The sequence below is a fragment of the Lycorma delicatula genome, chromosome 2 (genome assembly GCF_047948215.1).
Source record: "Lycorma delicatula isolate Av1 chromosome 2, ASM4794821v1, whole genome shotgun sequence".
Taxonomy (NCBI): domain Eukaryota; kingdom Metazoa; phylum Arthropoda; class Insecta; order Hemiptera; family Fulgoridae; genus Lycorma; species Lycorma delicatula.
The window spans coordinates 210,575,238-210,593,342 of NC_134456.1; the positions used below are offsets into that span (position 1 = coordinate 210,575,238).

At 29.4% G+C, this 18,105-nt stretch overlaps 1 protein-coding gene across 1 annotated transcript in view; it reads right to left on the reverse strand.

The window, feature by feature from the left end:
- Window positions 1-18,105, reverse strand: part of LOC142320051 (dynamin-like GTPase OPA1, mitochondrial) — a 70,704-nt gene that overhangs the window by 38,843 nt on the left and 13,756 nt on the right. The window contains exons 5-7 of the mRNA XM_075357729.1: window positions 9,892-10,055; window positions 9,587-9,725; window positions 7,916-8,044 (exon numbers count right to left, since the gene is read on the reverse strand). Of these exons, the coding sequence (XP_075213844.1) occupies window positions 7,916-8,044; window positions 9,587-9,725; window positions 9,892-10,055 (432 nt within the window). The remainder of the gene's footprint in view (window positions 1-7,915; window positions 8,045-9,586; window positions 9,726-9,891; window positions 10,056-18,105) is intronic.

Below are 18,105 nucleotides of genomic sequence, written 5' to 3' on the forward strand. Positions count from 1 at the left end.
TAATACCATTCACAGAACAAAATATTTTCCATTTAAAACAGTGAACCAACTTCCAAAACTTTCCAGTCTCGCACTTCTCTGAATTTAGTAATTACTGACCTCCCAATACTTTTCCTCTTTTTTTCTAACAATTTTTGGTAAATTTTATTAAGTTCTAGATATTCATGGTTGAAATATTCTGAATTAGTCCTTTTATACATTAGGAGAAATCTAAACACACTTTTATGCAATTTTTGGCACTCCATATCAAACTACTTCTGTTTAAAATTTGTGGCATTAGTAGCTTTTGGACTATCTCCATTATTTAATATATCTGTTAATAAGCTTGAATCATGCTCTGGATCTCCAGACCAAATATCTTCTCTAACCTGTTGTTTTACTTTGATTTGGAATGCTTTTTTCATTTTACTTTCTCCACTTTAATTTTGGACAAATTGACGTTACATTATTCAAGATCATTATTGATGATCAACTTTTACAGTTATTGGTCAATGATCTGAGAAATATAATTACTGTACTTGAAAGTTATCTATAATTGGCAATAGTTCAACGTCACCCACAGTAAGGTACCTCAATTACTGAGGCACCTTGCGATCCAATAAATGTCATTTCTCTACTTGCATCTCCTGTAAAACATCCATTTAAAACTATTAAATTGAAGTCCTTAGACATTTTTAACAGCTCCTTGCAATTTCCATTTAAAATTTCATTTTTTAAATTTCTAGACAGGTTCAGATTCTCAATATTCACTAATACATCTTATGGAATTACTTGTTCCAATCCCAATCAACTATTCTTATATTGTCCCTAATTATATTGTTATAAAGCTTGGGGACTTATAACTATTGTTATAAGTCCCCAAGTAATAGAAACTGCTCATTTTTATACTCCAAGAGGTTATATAACTTTTCAAAGTCCGGGTGCCATGTATTATAATTTAAATAAGCAGGTACCACATGCACAATATAGGAGGAGAAAGCGATTTTTATAACATTGTATTACCCAGTTTAACAAACTTTAGATATTTACATATTTTTACATATAATACACATTTACATATTTTACCCTTTTTAATTCCAAACATGCAGCCGCCACTAACTCTACCAAAGTTGAATGTTTTAATTGCAGGAATACACAAAAAATTATAATTAACTAATCTATTCTTACTAAATTCTCATCGTCAATAAATAAATAATCAATAAATTATCATCAATAGATTTAATAATTTATTCTAACTAAATTCTCATCATCCAACATGAAAGTTTCAAACAGAAGAAAAATGTTTAATCTACATTTATTATATGCTATGATATTCACAAATTCATGTAACTTTGACTCCTCATTATTAATTATCCTTCAACTTGGCTGATGATGCTGAACCAGTTGTTGAATGAAAAAAGTCAGCCATTACTGCCGACATCACTTCTTTTGAGCTCTTACCTATTCGTTTCCTTTTTTCTTTTTTTTGTTTGTTCACCTTCCTGACCAACCATATCCTCTCTTTCATCTGTAGTATTGTGTTCCTGAATCAATTCTTCATATTGTTGAAAAATGCCATCAACCAACAATCCACCTCTAGAAATTTTGAATCCTCACCAGCAAAGCACAGTTTTCCTAATTTCTAACAGTTTTTCTTTTCTTCCATTTTCCAAGTCATAGTCCTCATTTAAATAGATTCTGCTCCCTTTCAATTTAAAACTATGCCCCAAAATCTTCGTTTTACTAATCCTTGAAACAAAGGAAACTAGCACTGGACCTCACCTCCCTCTCCACTAAGCCAAGTCTTCTCATGTAATTGAGGTCAGTTTTTTAATAAACTTCTACCGACATAATATTGTTAAACAATATATCAATCAATTTATCCTATAGATTTTTAAAATTCTCCTGTTCTAGTCGGTTAATACTGTAAAAAATTAAATTATTTTGTCGCGGGACAGTTTAAAAAATTCTCCTTTTCTATGGCTAGCTCTTCAATTTTTCTATTTTCTTCCTCGTGTATTGAATTACTTAACTTTCCAATCAATTTCTTAATAATATCTTCCATGTCTGATTTTACTTCACTTTTAGCTTATCAAGTAGAGCTGCCAGAGTAGCCATAACTACAGTCATATTACCAAAATTGCATTCTATGTCTCTCCTCTATAAAACAAATTACTTCATGAATTTTAAAAATCTTGAATTTACAAATTTTATGAATTTACTTATAAATATTTTTATACATTAATATAAATAAGAGTAGACTAGATTAAATAAAACAACTGCAAATAATTATTACTGCAATAGGCTATGATACATTAACAATTACTATAAACCATAAATATTATTATAATATTAAGTTAATACTTATTTTAAATGTAACTGATAAAATTGTAATCAGCACTATTATAATATTACAATAACAAACGTCATCATAAATATTATAAATAATTTTGATAATTAAATTCTGGAGATATTCCATAAATTAATCAACTTAATGATAAAAATATGAGATACTGCCCACCAGAAATAAAGCTGATAATGATGAATTCTTCAATACAAGCCAAATAACTATCAATTCCCTGTTGGAGCTGCACTGTATTTATTTTCTAAATTATGACGATCAATATATACTAGGGCAGTCTGTAAAGTAACTAACATTTGTGTTTAGCATGGAGATGGATGGGGATAAAGCCACCATCCTGGGGTCAAAACATTTCTACTCTCAGTACACATCAAGCTGTTGTAGCATCTGGAATATGATTTTTCTACTTTGTTCGTTGTGAATTATTGAAATGTGTACTTCAATAGATAATCCCATAAGTTGTGAAGTGTGTTCAGTGATTAGGTTTTTACTGGAAAAAAATCTCAAACCAACTGAAATTCATAGACAACTTTGTGAGGTGTACGAAGATGGAACAATGAGTGTAGGTGGAGTGAGGCAGTGGTGAATTCAGTTTAAAAATGACCAAATCAATGTTCATGATGAGGACCACAGTAGTTGGCGTAACCTTGTGACTGATGAACTGACAATGAAAATCAATGGTAAAATTCATGAAAATCACTGCATTATGATTTCAGAACTTTCGCTTCATATCCCCCAAATTTCACAAAGTTTTCTGCATGAAACTGTATTGGGGAAGCTTGGTTATCACAAGTTTTGTGCAAGATGAGTGTCAAAAATCTAAGGCAGCAAATCTGAACAAAGAAGAATTGAAAAGCTTGTGCACCATTATGATAAGTGCTTCAATTTAAATGACAACTATGTAGAAAAATAGTTTAAGATTGTTCCTTTCAAATGTATATAATAAAATTTCTTTATTTGGCTGGTTTTTAATTTCATAACGCAAGTTACTTTCTGGACAGCCCTCGTACAATCAATAAGTACAATGCTACTATCAAACTATCAATAATTACTGCAGTTTAAATGAATTAGTACAGTACCTAGTGTACTTTTTGATATTAACGTTGGCTTCCAAAGTCAATCCTAACTAATTTAAACATCTAAGTAGCACTTTAAGTCGATTGTCAAAAATAGTCCCTACCTCTCCGTCACATCTAATGCTTTTACCAGCTTTAAACTAAAAGAAAATAATTACATGATACCTATCTCTCCCAGTTTAATTATATTATGTCCAAAACCAAAAAAAATACATAAACTATAACAATAACTTCCACAATTTTTTAAAAATCACGGAACTCATTTAACTAACGCTATCACTTAGAATTCACTTCTACCAACCTCGAAATCACAGAATATTCACCACAACAAAAAAAGCACAGCAAGTTTGATCAAATATGAAGACAATGTTTAATTTGTTTCTCTGTACACCCTCTTATTTATCAAACTTAGCATCATTATTATGTGATATTTTATTATAATTATTATTAATATATTTAGTTAATTTATTATTTGTAGTGTGTGTGTGGGTGTTATGTTAATTTTTTTCAATTTTTTGACTAAAGGGAGTGTTGTATTCATTTATTATATTTTTTTCTTTTTATCTAGTAATAATTTTATATTGTTAGCCATATTAATTTTATTGTATAACATATTTATAGTATTAATGTTATAACCATTAATAATAGCAATGTTTTTAATTATTTCTATTTCTTTGTTTAAAGAAACTTTATCATGTTTGAGGTGATGTATGGCTCTATATAAAAGTGCATTAAAAACAGCCATCTTTTGGGACCATGGATGAAATGAATTTTAATTAATTACTGCATCATTTGAAGATTGTTTATGATATATTATACTATCATAAATGAATACACTCCCTTTAGTTAAAAAATTGAAAAATGTATAAAAAAATTAACATAACACCTGTCTATATTACAAATAATAAATTAACTAAATATATTAATAATAATTATAATAAAATTTCACATAATAATGATGCTAAGTTTGATAAACAAGGAGTATACAATCTGGGTTGTGAGAACTGCGATATGATATATGTCAGTAAGACCAATCATAAATTTTCTATACATGCAAAAGAAAACATGGTCATTATTAAAAACAATAAACCAGAAAATTCAAACTTTGCTAACACATATTAGATAATGGTCATACATACAATCCTAATACTTTTATAAAAGTCTTATAATACATATAATTTAGAAAAGTATCAAATTTACAGTAATAATAAAAATTTAATTTTTTTAAAGAATATATTATTGTTTAACATGCCCTAAATATAAACATATTGCAATAATAATTTACCAAATAAAATATATTTTTTTATAACATGGCTTTCCTTTTAATTACATTTCAATCCACCAGAGTAGCTTTATATTATTTCAGTATACTGTTGGAATGCATGCAGTCATGACTATGTAACTACTTTTTTTTAACCTGTGACTTCACTTTAATTTTTTAATTTATTATAATAATTTTAACTCCTGATGATGGTTTTGAAATAAACTGAAAGATCTTGAGACACTCTTAATTTGCTGATAATTTGGATTTTCATTTTTTAATAGCTTTTTGTAATTCAAGTAAAGATTACTGAAACCATTTTTTTTTTTTAATAATTCCAGTTATTTTTGGATATCCTTTATATGCCAATAAAAACATTACATGCAAGAAATTTACAGAAAAACTTTATGGTATGTTCAGAAAAAATGAACTAATCTTAGAATCTCTGATTCTGGGTCTTTATGTACTAAAACAATTTATTGGAATCATGAATTAATATGTTTATGCTTATGTGCTTGTAAGCACACAATACCAGTTATACAATTACACAATTATAAAGTAATAGAATTTACATTAAAAATGTACTGCAAAAATAGAAACAAAACTAACATTTAACAAAATGTAGTGCGTGCTATTATGTTGTAAACATATCTCTCAATTAACAATACTCAAGAACCTCTAAAAGAAGAGAATTTTATTATACAAAATTATTCTACTATATTGTATTCACAATATTTACGTAATCTGAAATGTTTCCTTGAGTATAACACTATGTGATAAGATCCACAACTGATAATACACATGATAGTGATTTTACAGCAGAACATTAAACATGACATTGGGTTACACAATAACCTGTCACAATAATGAATGTTCACTCACCAAAACTAAGATTAAGCTCATCTTAATAATAATTATTTTTTAATATACCTTAATACATTTATTAATGAATTGGAAACTCTAAGTTTCAATTAATAACTTAATTTGTTAAAGTTGCCTTATAAAAAATTGTAGCAACATTTTTTATAAGGCATGTTTTTAAAGTAAGTAGCATAATGAAATTCTGCTGCTGCTACGCTGCAGTCAGCATTCCACATATGCGTATAGTGTACCCACATCTGTTGGCAAGCCACAAACGCCATTATGGAAATATTCAACTGTGTTTACGTTTGTGAGTATTTAAAATGCCTCTGCTGATTGAGAATCCCACTGACTGTGAAATACGTAGTGTGATTTGTTTTCTTAGTGCTTAAGGTGTGAAAAAGCAGCTGAAATTCATCGCCAGATCAGTAAAGTGTATGGAGAAAATATTATGAGCGATGGAATGGTACAAAAATTGGTTAGAGCTTTTAAAGACAGCCACCAGAATGTTCATGATGAGAAAGGAATGGACAACCTTCTGTCATATTGAATATTTGGTGCAAAGAGTGAGAGAGAACAGACGTTTACAATTTCTTCACTATCTGAAGAGTTTCCTAAGTTTCAAGAAGTGTTGTCTGTGAAACTGTGCCCAAATGCTTAAATTATAGAAAATTGTGATTGTGTTAAGTGACGTGTTGCAATGGTTATTAAGTCAAACAGCAGACTTCTACGACGACGGTGTTCAAAAGCTGGTTGTATGACACAAGTGCCTTAATATTGAAAAGTGCAAATGTAGAAAAGTAGATTAAAGTACAGGCACTCACATAAAAATAAAATTGTTAAGAATAGTATACTTGTTTTTTTCTTTTAATTTTCAAAATGGTACTTACTTTAAAAACATGCCTCGTGTGTATATATATTTTTTCTACAATCAATCCTTTCAAGACCCATATCAACTCTGTACTAATAAATATATAATGTAAATCAACTTGATCAATCCAAGTACAGAATTAAGAAATATCTTACCTTATCTTGTTGTATTTCTACAAGAGTAGTTCCACGGGACTACTGTAGAAAAACAACAAAATAAGGTAAGATATTTCTTAATTCTGTACATGGGTGGATCAAGTTGGTTTACATTACACACAAGCACGCGCACATGTGCTTGCATGCACATACACACACATATACATACACACCTTTTAGCCATTTTTCTATATTCCTCAGTTATATGAATATACCTTTCAAAAACTTCCTGATCGATTGTCGTGCAAGATTTAAAAAAAATTCCTCTTCTTTCTCAAAAGACACAGTTAAGTTTGATGACACTTTTGCTTTTCTTGGTTTTGGTTTTGAATGAGTTTGTCCAGCTTTATTATTTTATTTTCTGTCTCCAAGTTTACATATGAAACAGAAACCCCATTACCCATAAGGATTTCTTTTTAAAAAAAGTATCACCTCAATTTTGTAGCAGTCATGTAAGGTTAATGCTGATACCAACAACTGTGTCTTATATTGTGAAAGAAGCTAAGCACATAAAACCTATAACAGCATAAAATTCTTGTGATCACTTCATTAAGAACTGGCAAAAGACTGAAGGAAATGGATTAAAAATGCTCGGAAACTATGATTTGCCAGTTATTTTGAACCATCAACTGTGCTGTTTATCTTGTGAACTAAACCATCATTCATGACAATCCGCCAGCCCCCATTTATGAGTTATCATGCACATGGTCCTCTCATTTCTAAACATACTGCACTAATATCTCACACCTTCCACACTCTTGTATTCTTTCCATAAACTTCTCAAAGTTGATGTTTGATTTCAGTCGCTTCTCAAATTCTGACAGACCAGAATCTTTAATTCTGAGCATATTTCACAGCTGGAGGAATTCTCAGTTGTAGTATATTTTAAATGGCTTTTATTAAACCAGGAACAGAAATAATAACTATTTTCTACCGATGGTAGACATATACATCATAATCCTACTGCAGCTGCACTAAGATAGTGTTATCACTTTAGGAAAGTTTTAAAAATCTACTTTCAGGCACTCATTGTATATTTGCATTATCCTAAACATTTTACAAAGAAACGAGCAAATATAGCTGAACTGATGAAAAATAAATCGTTGTGCATCTCTGAGAAAAACTTTACTTTGGAGAATTACACAGAGATCAAATGCAATCTGGTTTAAATTATAGCAATAATTTAATTGATAAACCAATAAAATATAGGCTGCTAACCTAAACTTCAGTTGGCTGATTTATTTGAAATTAACAAAAAAAAAGTCACAGAAAATAATTAAAATTCTGAATCAAGCTATTATTTATCAGTGAATTCTTTTAATACATTAATTAAAACTGAAAATTACATACACTTATGATTCCTGGCAAATCAACTAAAACCATTCTTTGCAAGTCCGGACCCTTAACACTCATTGATATAACATCATTTGACACTGTAGTCTCAGACTGACTAACACTTTTAATCATTCTGAGTTCCACCTGAACAAGATAAAAAATAAGATAATGAATTTTTAAAATTAAACTGGGAACTCTAAATTAAAAACATTTTTTCATTACAAGAATATACGAGCAGAGTTCATTAACAAGAAAAAACCCATGAGCAGAGTGGATGATTCAGGTTTGAAAATTTTTCCTGAATGACCTTGAAATTTATATAAATAATGAATATCAAATGGAATTATAAAATTGTGGCTTTAATTATTTTTAGCTTCAAGTAGTAGTCTGGTAAAAACTTCTGCACTATAACTCTAACATCTAACGGGATAGTTTAGAAATTAGTAAAATGTAGAAATGAGTAATAAGTATATTAGATGAAGACCAGTTTAGTTTTGTTAAAATATATTGTTATATCAGTGTTTTGTTTAAAATTTTTAAATATAAATTCATGTTTCTAGTGGACTGTAATTTGATGATTACAGTCCACTGTAATGTAACACATTACATGTGTTGTTGAAAGCATTACATTTTAAACGCAACTGAATACATACATAATGTTTCAAACTGAGTACATACATAATGAATAAAAAATACACAATTGTTGCAACACGTGTGAAAGCTTGTCGTTCGACAGGAGAGAGAAGAGACCAAGCGGCCAAAGTAAGAACTAAATAGTTCCTACGTCATAACAGTGTAGAAATACACCAAACAATCAGAATCCACTTCATCATTGAAATTCATCTTAACAAGGCAGGCTTAAGAAAAAAGCCACCTTATAGCATTTAAAGATCTGGAGAAAGCATTTGGAACAGAATTAAGTAAAATGTTAAAAATTTTTACAGAAAACTGGGGTGAAATGATAGAAAAAAATGTTGTTTTAATCCATATAAGATTTAGTTGCTAGAATCTCCAATTTAAGAATTGTAAAAATATGAAAGTTGAAAAAAAAATTAACCCTTCTGTGCAGAATTGTATGTAAATGATTGCGACACTATATATAATTTCACTCTGGATAAACCATGTTTTTCTGTGGCATTTTTATCTAATTTAAAAAAAAATTTATTGTGCGTTTACAAAATTCTATTAAAAAGCAAATATTCCAAGTAAAAAAATCAACTCAGAATAGATTTGCCAAAATGTACTTCTGTGAATCTTACAATATAAACATTTCCATATAATTAATTTTGAAAAGATTTATATAAAAAAATATTCAGTGAAAATTTCTGATAATAATTTGATGAGACTGAAATATAATTCTGAAAAATAGTTCAAGTAATAAGACACCAGTAATTCAATAGAATGCTCATCATAGCTACCACTTTTATTTAGGTGATTTTATTGTTATTTTTAAATGATAAGAAAATTATTTAAAATAAAAGAATGTAAAATAATTTAGATATTGTTTTCATATAGTCATGTAAAAAGGCAATGACTAAATTTGTATATTATTTTCTTTCATTCTTTATTGGGATAAAGAAATCTGCTTTGTCTGTAGTTGCCAACTGATCAGAAATGCATATTTTAAAAATAATTGATGACAATATAAATAAAAAGACAATTCTTTAGGAGTATTTAAAAAAATACCTGTTTACGCAATTTTGCTAAATCCTTTTCTTTAGTTAAATCATATTCATATTCAGAGTCTCTAAACTGTGCAATATGGTACGGACCTTCACTTAGTGTTACTTTCACTGGAGCACGAGTCATCATTTCACCTGTTCCCCTATAATAATAAAAAACAATTTCTTAAACAATACAATAATTGTATTTCATATGTAAATTAGAATAAGAGACAAAAGAACTACTAAGGAGAAAAAAAGAGAAATTAAAAGGTAAAATACTATATAAAATATTAAGCTGTTTTTAAGTGATTTCTTTGCTGATAATACCTTGGAAATATCCTAGCCTGAACAATCATCTCCAACACAGAAGTTTTACCAGCATTCTGATCACCAATAACTATGACTCTAGGGAGGTGATCTTGAGACTCAAAATTGCTGTCATAATCACTTATCTCATCCAATACATCAGAGTACATATCTATCAAAGACTTCTGTAAACAAAGATTTTTGCAATTACAACAATGTTTTTCTGAACTCCATGAGTAATATAACAGAATAAATAAATATAAAATTTAAAGAAATGTATGGCAACCAATAAAATTAAAGTAAAATGCAGAAATATATATATATATTTTTCCTTCTGAAGTCGATCTTTTCAGGATCCATATCACTTTTGTACTAATAATTATTGTATATATAAAATAGAATCAACTTGAACCACCAAGTACAGAATTGAATAGAATAAAATTACACTCACCTTATTTTTTCATACAATCTCTACAATAGTGCTTTTGCAGCAACCCGCATCATTAGTGGTAGATTTTTTCTTTTTTGTAAAATATTTAATGTTAATTTACATAAAAATTTGAGATGGCGTCTGGGGGATACAACTTCCTGACAAGCTGTGTGATAAATTTTTTAAATGCCATCCAAAACAAAAAGTTGCAGTAGTAGTGTGTTTATTATGTGAAGGAATATTTCATCAAAGTGATTTTGTGAAAATAAGAGGAACTAAATATAAGTGATAAATTAGCAATTTGTCCTGAGCACAATCTAACCTCAAAGTATGATGACGAGTCACTAAGTAATTTTGCAAGAACAGTAATAGCCGACATTAAAAGCTAAAAGCAAGGAGATATCAGGGCACAAATGCTTAAAGAACTACAAGAAGAATCTATAGACTAGCGTAATACTACATTAATAGATGAAGATGCAGAATATGAGATTATAAAAATAATTGGAATAGATAATTATGAATAAATGGACAATAAAAAAATTGAACACATAAATAACAGATTTCAGCAATTTTAGCACCATAGGCCATGGTTTACACATGTACACAAACAAAAATACTGGAATGGATACGGTTATTATGGAAGTTTCATCTGAAATTTATTTACATCTAAGAGAAAACAACAATCAAATTTTTATAGGATATCAAAATTGTCGAATTTAGGATATGATAAATGTTAGATTGTTAGATATTAGATCGTAAAGTGTTCTGATAAAAAATGAAACTAAAATGTGCTCAAGTCAAGAAATAAGGTGTTCAAGCTGTATTTATAACAATAATAAATACAAATCTAATTATAACATTAAGCATTCTGTCAAGGACTTGACAGAACAAACTTGAACACGTATCAAATATATATGAACAGAGTAAAAAGGTTAATTGAGATGACTGATTTATTCTGTGACACCTGAATTACTGGCATGGAACAATACAAATATACAGGTACATTGACCAAGGGTAACTCAACGGATGACACATACTATATCAATAACTAGACTAGGCAAAATTCCCTCATGCATTTTAAACAAGCAACAGAATTGTCCATCTGCATAAATATGCAGTGGTCAGAGGAAAAGAGTATAGCAACTGATATGTGATAATAGAGAATAAGATAGATAAGTATACAACACAACAATCTCGTGAGAGAAGCAACATATTGTGATCTTGAAATTCTCAATAGAAATATGCATGATTATGACAGATTAATACTATACCTAAACATAAGAGCCTTAAATGCTAATCATGAAAAACTTGAAATTTCTGATGATAGTTTTTCAACCATACCTTATACCATTATTTGTAGTGTGACATGGAATCTTGAAAATTTTGCATGTTTTTGTTTGACAGGGTATAGAATATATTACAATAATAGTAGGATTAACAAATTGGATGGTGTTATGTATGTGAAAGAAAATGTAATGCATAATGCTGATGTTATAAAAATAGACATACTTAAAGTTCTAAATACAAGTGTAAAAATTGACGAGTTGAACAATTTTGAGATATCGACAATATAATCACATGATATGCGTAAACTTGAATTTTTCAATAATATAAAGAAATTAAATCAGAAGAAAAATCTCAAAAATCATATAATATTGGAGACTATAATATTGATTTGCTAGAATATGATAATATAAGTCAGGAACTTCTAAACAGTTTTCTTTGGAATGGATGTGTATCCAGTTTTCATTCGGTAACAAAACCATCCAATAATGAAAAAATTGAATCATTCATTGACAATATGTTCATCAAAATCACATCATCAATCTTGAGGATATTAAAACTTGAGAGCTCGATGACTGACCATTACCCATTATTCGTATCTTTGAATAAATTGGAAACAATAAAAACGGTTGGTATAAGATACAATTTCAATTATGGCAAACTCAAAAATTATGCTGAAACAGTTAATTGGAATAGCATGAACTCTATGCAACATCCAAATGAAGCAACTGATAGTCTCAATGGCAATAGGAAAATGTAATGATGATTCCAAATATATTAGTCAAGTTAAAAAGATAGAAATAATATACCTAGAAAGGATTGGATTACTACAGGAAAAATAAACTCCTGTATCAGAAAAGAGTTATTATATAAGATATGGAAATTAGAGCCCAAAATTTAAAACTGAATACAAAAACTATGATTAAACCTTAACTAAAGTTAAAAAATTATAAAATAAATTTTGATAGTAAATTAATAAAAATTGTGAAATTAGGAATTTATGAAAATTTATAAACTCGAAACTTGGAAGAATGGTAAATAAAGATAATGGAATTACATTTATGATGATAGCAAGAACAAAACTGAAAAGCCTGAGGAAATTGCAAACATTATGAATACATATTTTTGTGGAATAGGAGATAACTTAAGCAAAAAGATTTTACAACCGTTGAATATGAATATAAAACTACCGCCTATGAATGAAAAAACTATATTAAATGTATTGACAAGATAAAAGCACAACAAATCATTAGATTTGAAATTATTAACACAAAATCAATTAAGACATTAGCTTGTTATGGCTGAACCTTTAGCTCACATATTTAATCACTGTACAGAGAAGGATGTATGGTCTGAATCTCTAAAGAGAGCTGAAGTTATACTGATCTATAAAGCAAGTACTAAATGTAATATAAGTATAGACCTATATCTCTAATTATCGAATCTGGGAAAAATCATTGAGAAAATAATTCATAAAAGGATTTACAACTTTGTATGTGAATGTAAAATACTAGCAAATAATCAATATGGTTTTATAAAGAATAAAGGAACTAATGATGCCCTCAGCTACATAACTAATAAACTATATAATGAATTGGATAAAAATAATTCAACGGCAGTTACATTTTTGGGCTCGCTAAAGCATTTGACACTGTAGACCACTGAATTTTATTGGATAAGTTTTATAGATATGGTATCAGGAGAAAAACTTTAAAACTTAAGGAAAGTTATTTAAGTAACAGGCCACAGAATGTTAGAATTGGAGTAGCCAAAAGTGATTATAGGACGATATCAATAGAGGTTCCACAAGGTTCAATCTTAGGACCCCTATTATTTATATTGTACATCAATGATGTTCTTGTGGATATGCCTGAAAGTGCAGTTTTGTCATATGCAGATGATGCACCTATAATTGCATCAAGCAAAAATTCAATTGAAGTTGAAAGAAAAATGAATGAATACTTAAACAATATTTCAAACTGGCTAGCCCTGAATATGTTATCTGTAAATGTAGACAAAACTGTATATATGACCTTCGGAACCTACAGTGATATTGTACCCATTGAAATGAATGTACAAATCAAAGGTGTTAAGCTGAAAAGAGTTGAATATAGTAAATATTTAAGAATTATTACTTATTTTAAACTGAAATGAGTTAAGCACATTGAGTTGATAATCAAAAAGACTAAATACACAGTATTTATATTTTATAAGCTATCAAGAATCATGAATACAAAAACATTAAGACTGATAATTATGCCTTTTTCCACAGCTTAATTAATTATGGAATTATTGTATGGGGTAGTGCACACAAAACATGCACAAACGTAATACAGTCTCTCCAGAAAAAAAAAAACTGAGAATAATAAATAAAAATACTTTTAGTAGAAATTGCCTACAGACATTGAACAGATGTTTTCTTACCAATCATTAAATTACAATTAATTCAATTAAATTAATTAAATTAATTCAATGTAGTCATTGAATTACAAAATAAATTCATCAATTCTAATAGTACAACAAGAAATAAATGTATTCCAATGCCGAGAATAAATAAGACTATTAGCTTCAAAAGCAGTTATATCGAAGTTATAAAAATATTTAATCTACTACCAAATGGTCTCAAGATTAGTAGGAAATAAGCAACCATAAGTAGACAACTTAAGGTTTGGATTATAATGAATATATAAATTTTATATTCTGTTAAAATCCTGAACAGGGTGCTTTAAAAACTTGTTAAAGTTCACTAGGAATTTTTAGAGTTTGCATATTATAATTTTGACATTAGCTTTCAGTTTGATCACGAAAACAATAAAAAAGTCCGTACAGTAATTACCAAACGTACACATGAATGTCTGGAGAGTCACACAAGTTCATAACAGAAGTTCCCATATCCGGCCAATCAGGAGAACCAAATGTAGGATAGGGAACTAAAGGAAATAATGAAATCGGAGTACCATAGAAATATTAGTATAATGAATGATAGGATGAAAATGTATGTAGAATACTTATGTTGATTTGGAGATAATGGACTGTTTAGAATGCTAGGATTGGAACAATCCCTTGGACTGGTATGAGAAGGAAGATACTTGATAAATAAGATAAAACGATATTTAATATCACTAAAGTATAAGTCATAGTAAATACATATAATGATACATTTGCTGATGGAGTGGAGCCATGTTACTTACAAAGAAAGCACTAAGCACAACTGCACGGTGGTGAAGCAAAGTTGGTGATGCTCATAAATACTGAACGTGACTGAATTAATGATTTGTTACAACCAAACCTTATTACGAGTTCTCCCACCATCTCTCAATGTCCAACAACTACAAAAATAAAAAATTGGGTTTCTCTAACGTTGCTAGTCACCTCATTAATAATGAGCATTCTAATTCTGATATTGACACTAATTTGGAAATATTGGAAATTAAGAAAGGAATTATAAAAAATAATAAAAATTTAGACATTTTGTAGAATATATATATATATATATATATATATATATATATAAGAGGGGATTAACCTTAATACAACTTACAAACTAAGTTTGGGGATGACATTTTATTTTGCTTTGTTGTCTCCCTTTCATACTTAGCGTTCTACTAATTTCACACAAACTCTTAGTTCTTCTAGAGGGCTTCCTTCACTGCCTTCTTTGATAAAATATTGCTGAAATCCGTTCCAGAATTTTTTTGCATCTTGTGTAGATATGGTATTTGACATCGAGTTCATCTTCATCTTAAATCTCATCCACTTGATGACTACCAGTAATGCAATTAATTATTTCTTCATCACCGGTTTCATTCTCATCATAGGATTGTACTTTTTCATCTATGTTTGAAAACTTTTCAAAATTTTGAACTGGTGCTGCAAAAAACGTAATCGTTGTCATCAGCATCAATTGTTTCAGTTAATTAAAAAAGTTTTAAATTTTGGCATTGGCTTCTAAACCACTTTTGGCAAAGCAATTTCTGATATTGCTACTTTTCACTTCATCCCAACTATTGGCTTGAAATGAATTACCTGCATCAAACTTACAATGCACTTTAGCCATAGCCGAGAAAATCATCTTTAGCTGTAGCTAAGGAATCTTTAGTCACAGCTGAGGAAGTAAACATATTACATTCAATTTCTTGTAAAATGTAACTTAATAGTTTACTTCGGAAAATAACAAGAGGCTTTAATTTGTCACTGCCTGACGCATTTGTGTAATTAAGCACAACAATTCAATCCACTGGTATTTTGAGCCAGATTAACGAAATGTGTTTATAACAGAGACCAATCTGGCATAGCACAATAGAACAGGCCCGTATTGTATGCGTTATAGATGTCATCGGGTGAATATTTCTTTATTTCAGGAAGTTTAGAACTCTTCCACGATTTTGCACTGTAAGTATTGACGCTTGCCTTTTCACCATGAGCATTTTTAAATATTATTTCATATCTCCATTTCCAACACAACAACCAATAGTCTGTTGTTATGAAATCACAGTGTCCCAATTATTTTGCAAGCTCTTCTGTTTTCTGTTTTAGCATAGGACCACTGACACTTACTCCTCGATTAGTAACGGTAGAAAAACTCATTTAAAGCTTTCTCAATGAGTGGATCCTTTCCTTCACATTTATTTTTTAGAGAAAGATTCCTTCTCCTTCTTGTTTGTTAGACCATTCACTGCAAGGAGTTTCTTCTTTCTGTAAAATCCAAGCTATTGTAGTTTTTGATGCTCCTAGAAGTTCTGCAAGTTTACGCTGATCAGTGTTTGGTGGATAACTTTTTATTTTGTTTAGCAAAGCAATTCTTTCTGCAAATGTCATGTCTTTACACGGCATGGTGACGAATTGGGTAAATTATGAACACAGACTTTTAATTAAACTAACACTTCAAAGTAAAAAGATAAAAAATTAAGTGATTAATGAAAGTAAAAAGGCAAGCAAAAGTGATTAAAAATAATTATGGAAAAATGATAAAAACAGCACCATACATAATGAACAACGGACTAGCAATGAAGAAAATAAAAACATTTGCTTTGTCATGACGGCATGTCATCTGTGTCGCCATGCACCACGTTCTGTGAAGACCAGTGATAGAAGGAAGTTACCTCAATACAATATTTAGCAACAGTCAAGCGATTTAGATTACTAATAAAATTGTGATATCTTGGAAGTAAAAAAAAGTAAAAGTAAACGAGCTAGTGGGTATTATAAGTGGCATTTTGGACCATTAAACCAATGTAATTTTACATGAATTATACAAATATGTTTCTGTTTTCACAAAAATGCCCCAATTAAATGGCTGCCCTGAATAACATGTGGTCCTATTACCTGGAATCCACTGTATTTTATTTTATTTAATTTTATAATACTTGATGTCATATTTTTACTTGTAATTTTTAATTTTAATAATTTTAACATTTTTATACTGCCTTAAATAAATTTTAAAATTTAATTTTTATATTTTAATTTATTATCCTTTAATTTTTAACTTAAAGAGTTTAATATGTAATTTAACATTAAATATATCACAAAAAAAATCTGCAACTGCAGATGCGGGTTGCTGTGAAAGTGCTATTGTAAAGATTGTATGAAAAAATTGAGTAAAATTGTATGATTGTTGTGAGTATCATTTTACTTTATTCATTTCTGTACTTGGGTGGATCAAGTTGAATTTATTTTATATGTACAATATATATAACATTTTTTTATATATGTTAATACTGTTTATGTTATGTTAATATTGGAGGGACAGGTAGAAGGAAAAAATTGTGCAGGCAAGCAACGTTTGGAATATGTAAAACAAATTGTTAGGGATGTAGGATGTAGGGGGTATACCGAAATGAAACAACTAGCACTAGATAAGGAATTTTGGAGAGCTGCATCAAACCAGTCAAATGACAAAAAAAAATAATAATACTGTTATTATTTTTAAAAAAATAAATCTGTTTTACTTCTCTGTGCAGAATGTTAATTTACTCTTTACTGATAGAAAATATTACATTTAAAATTGTACTCCTTTTTGTAATTATTTAAACTTTTTTAGTGGAAAGTAAATTTTATGTCCTCTTATTAAAGTGACATACAAGCATTATCACATTCGCACTGGTTTGAGGCAAATGGCATAAAGACCGAGACCCGGTTTCTGTTGGCTGGGGTGGGGAACGACATAGCCGGGCTTTGCCCTCGTCGGCGGGAATTAGAGGCAGGCAAGAAAAGATCTATTACCGGGGCGGTTGACCTGCCGTGCCAGGTGTAAAACCGGTGGGCGGGAAGACCGCCTTAGAGTCAAAAGACACGTCTCTGGGCCGAGTATATTTAATTGGATGTCCGGCCCAGGGATGTAGAGAAAAAAAACAAAAAAAAAAAAAAAAGCATTATCACATTAATAAACTAAATAAAAAATCTGCTGTTTCCACTTACTAAACATAGTCTTTTGAATACACAGATTTGAGATAATTCAAAATGCGTGAGTACAAATAACTAAGAGACTTGCTTATAATATTATTAACATTTGAGAGGTAAAA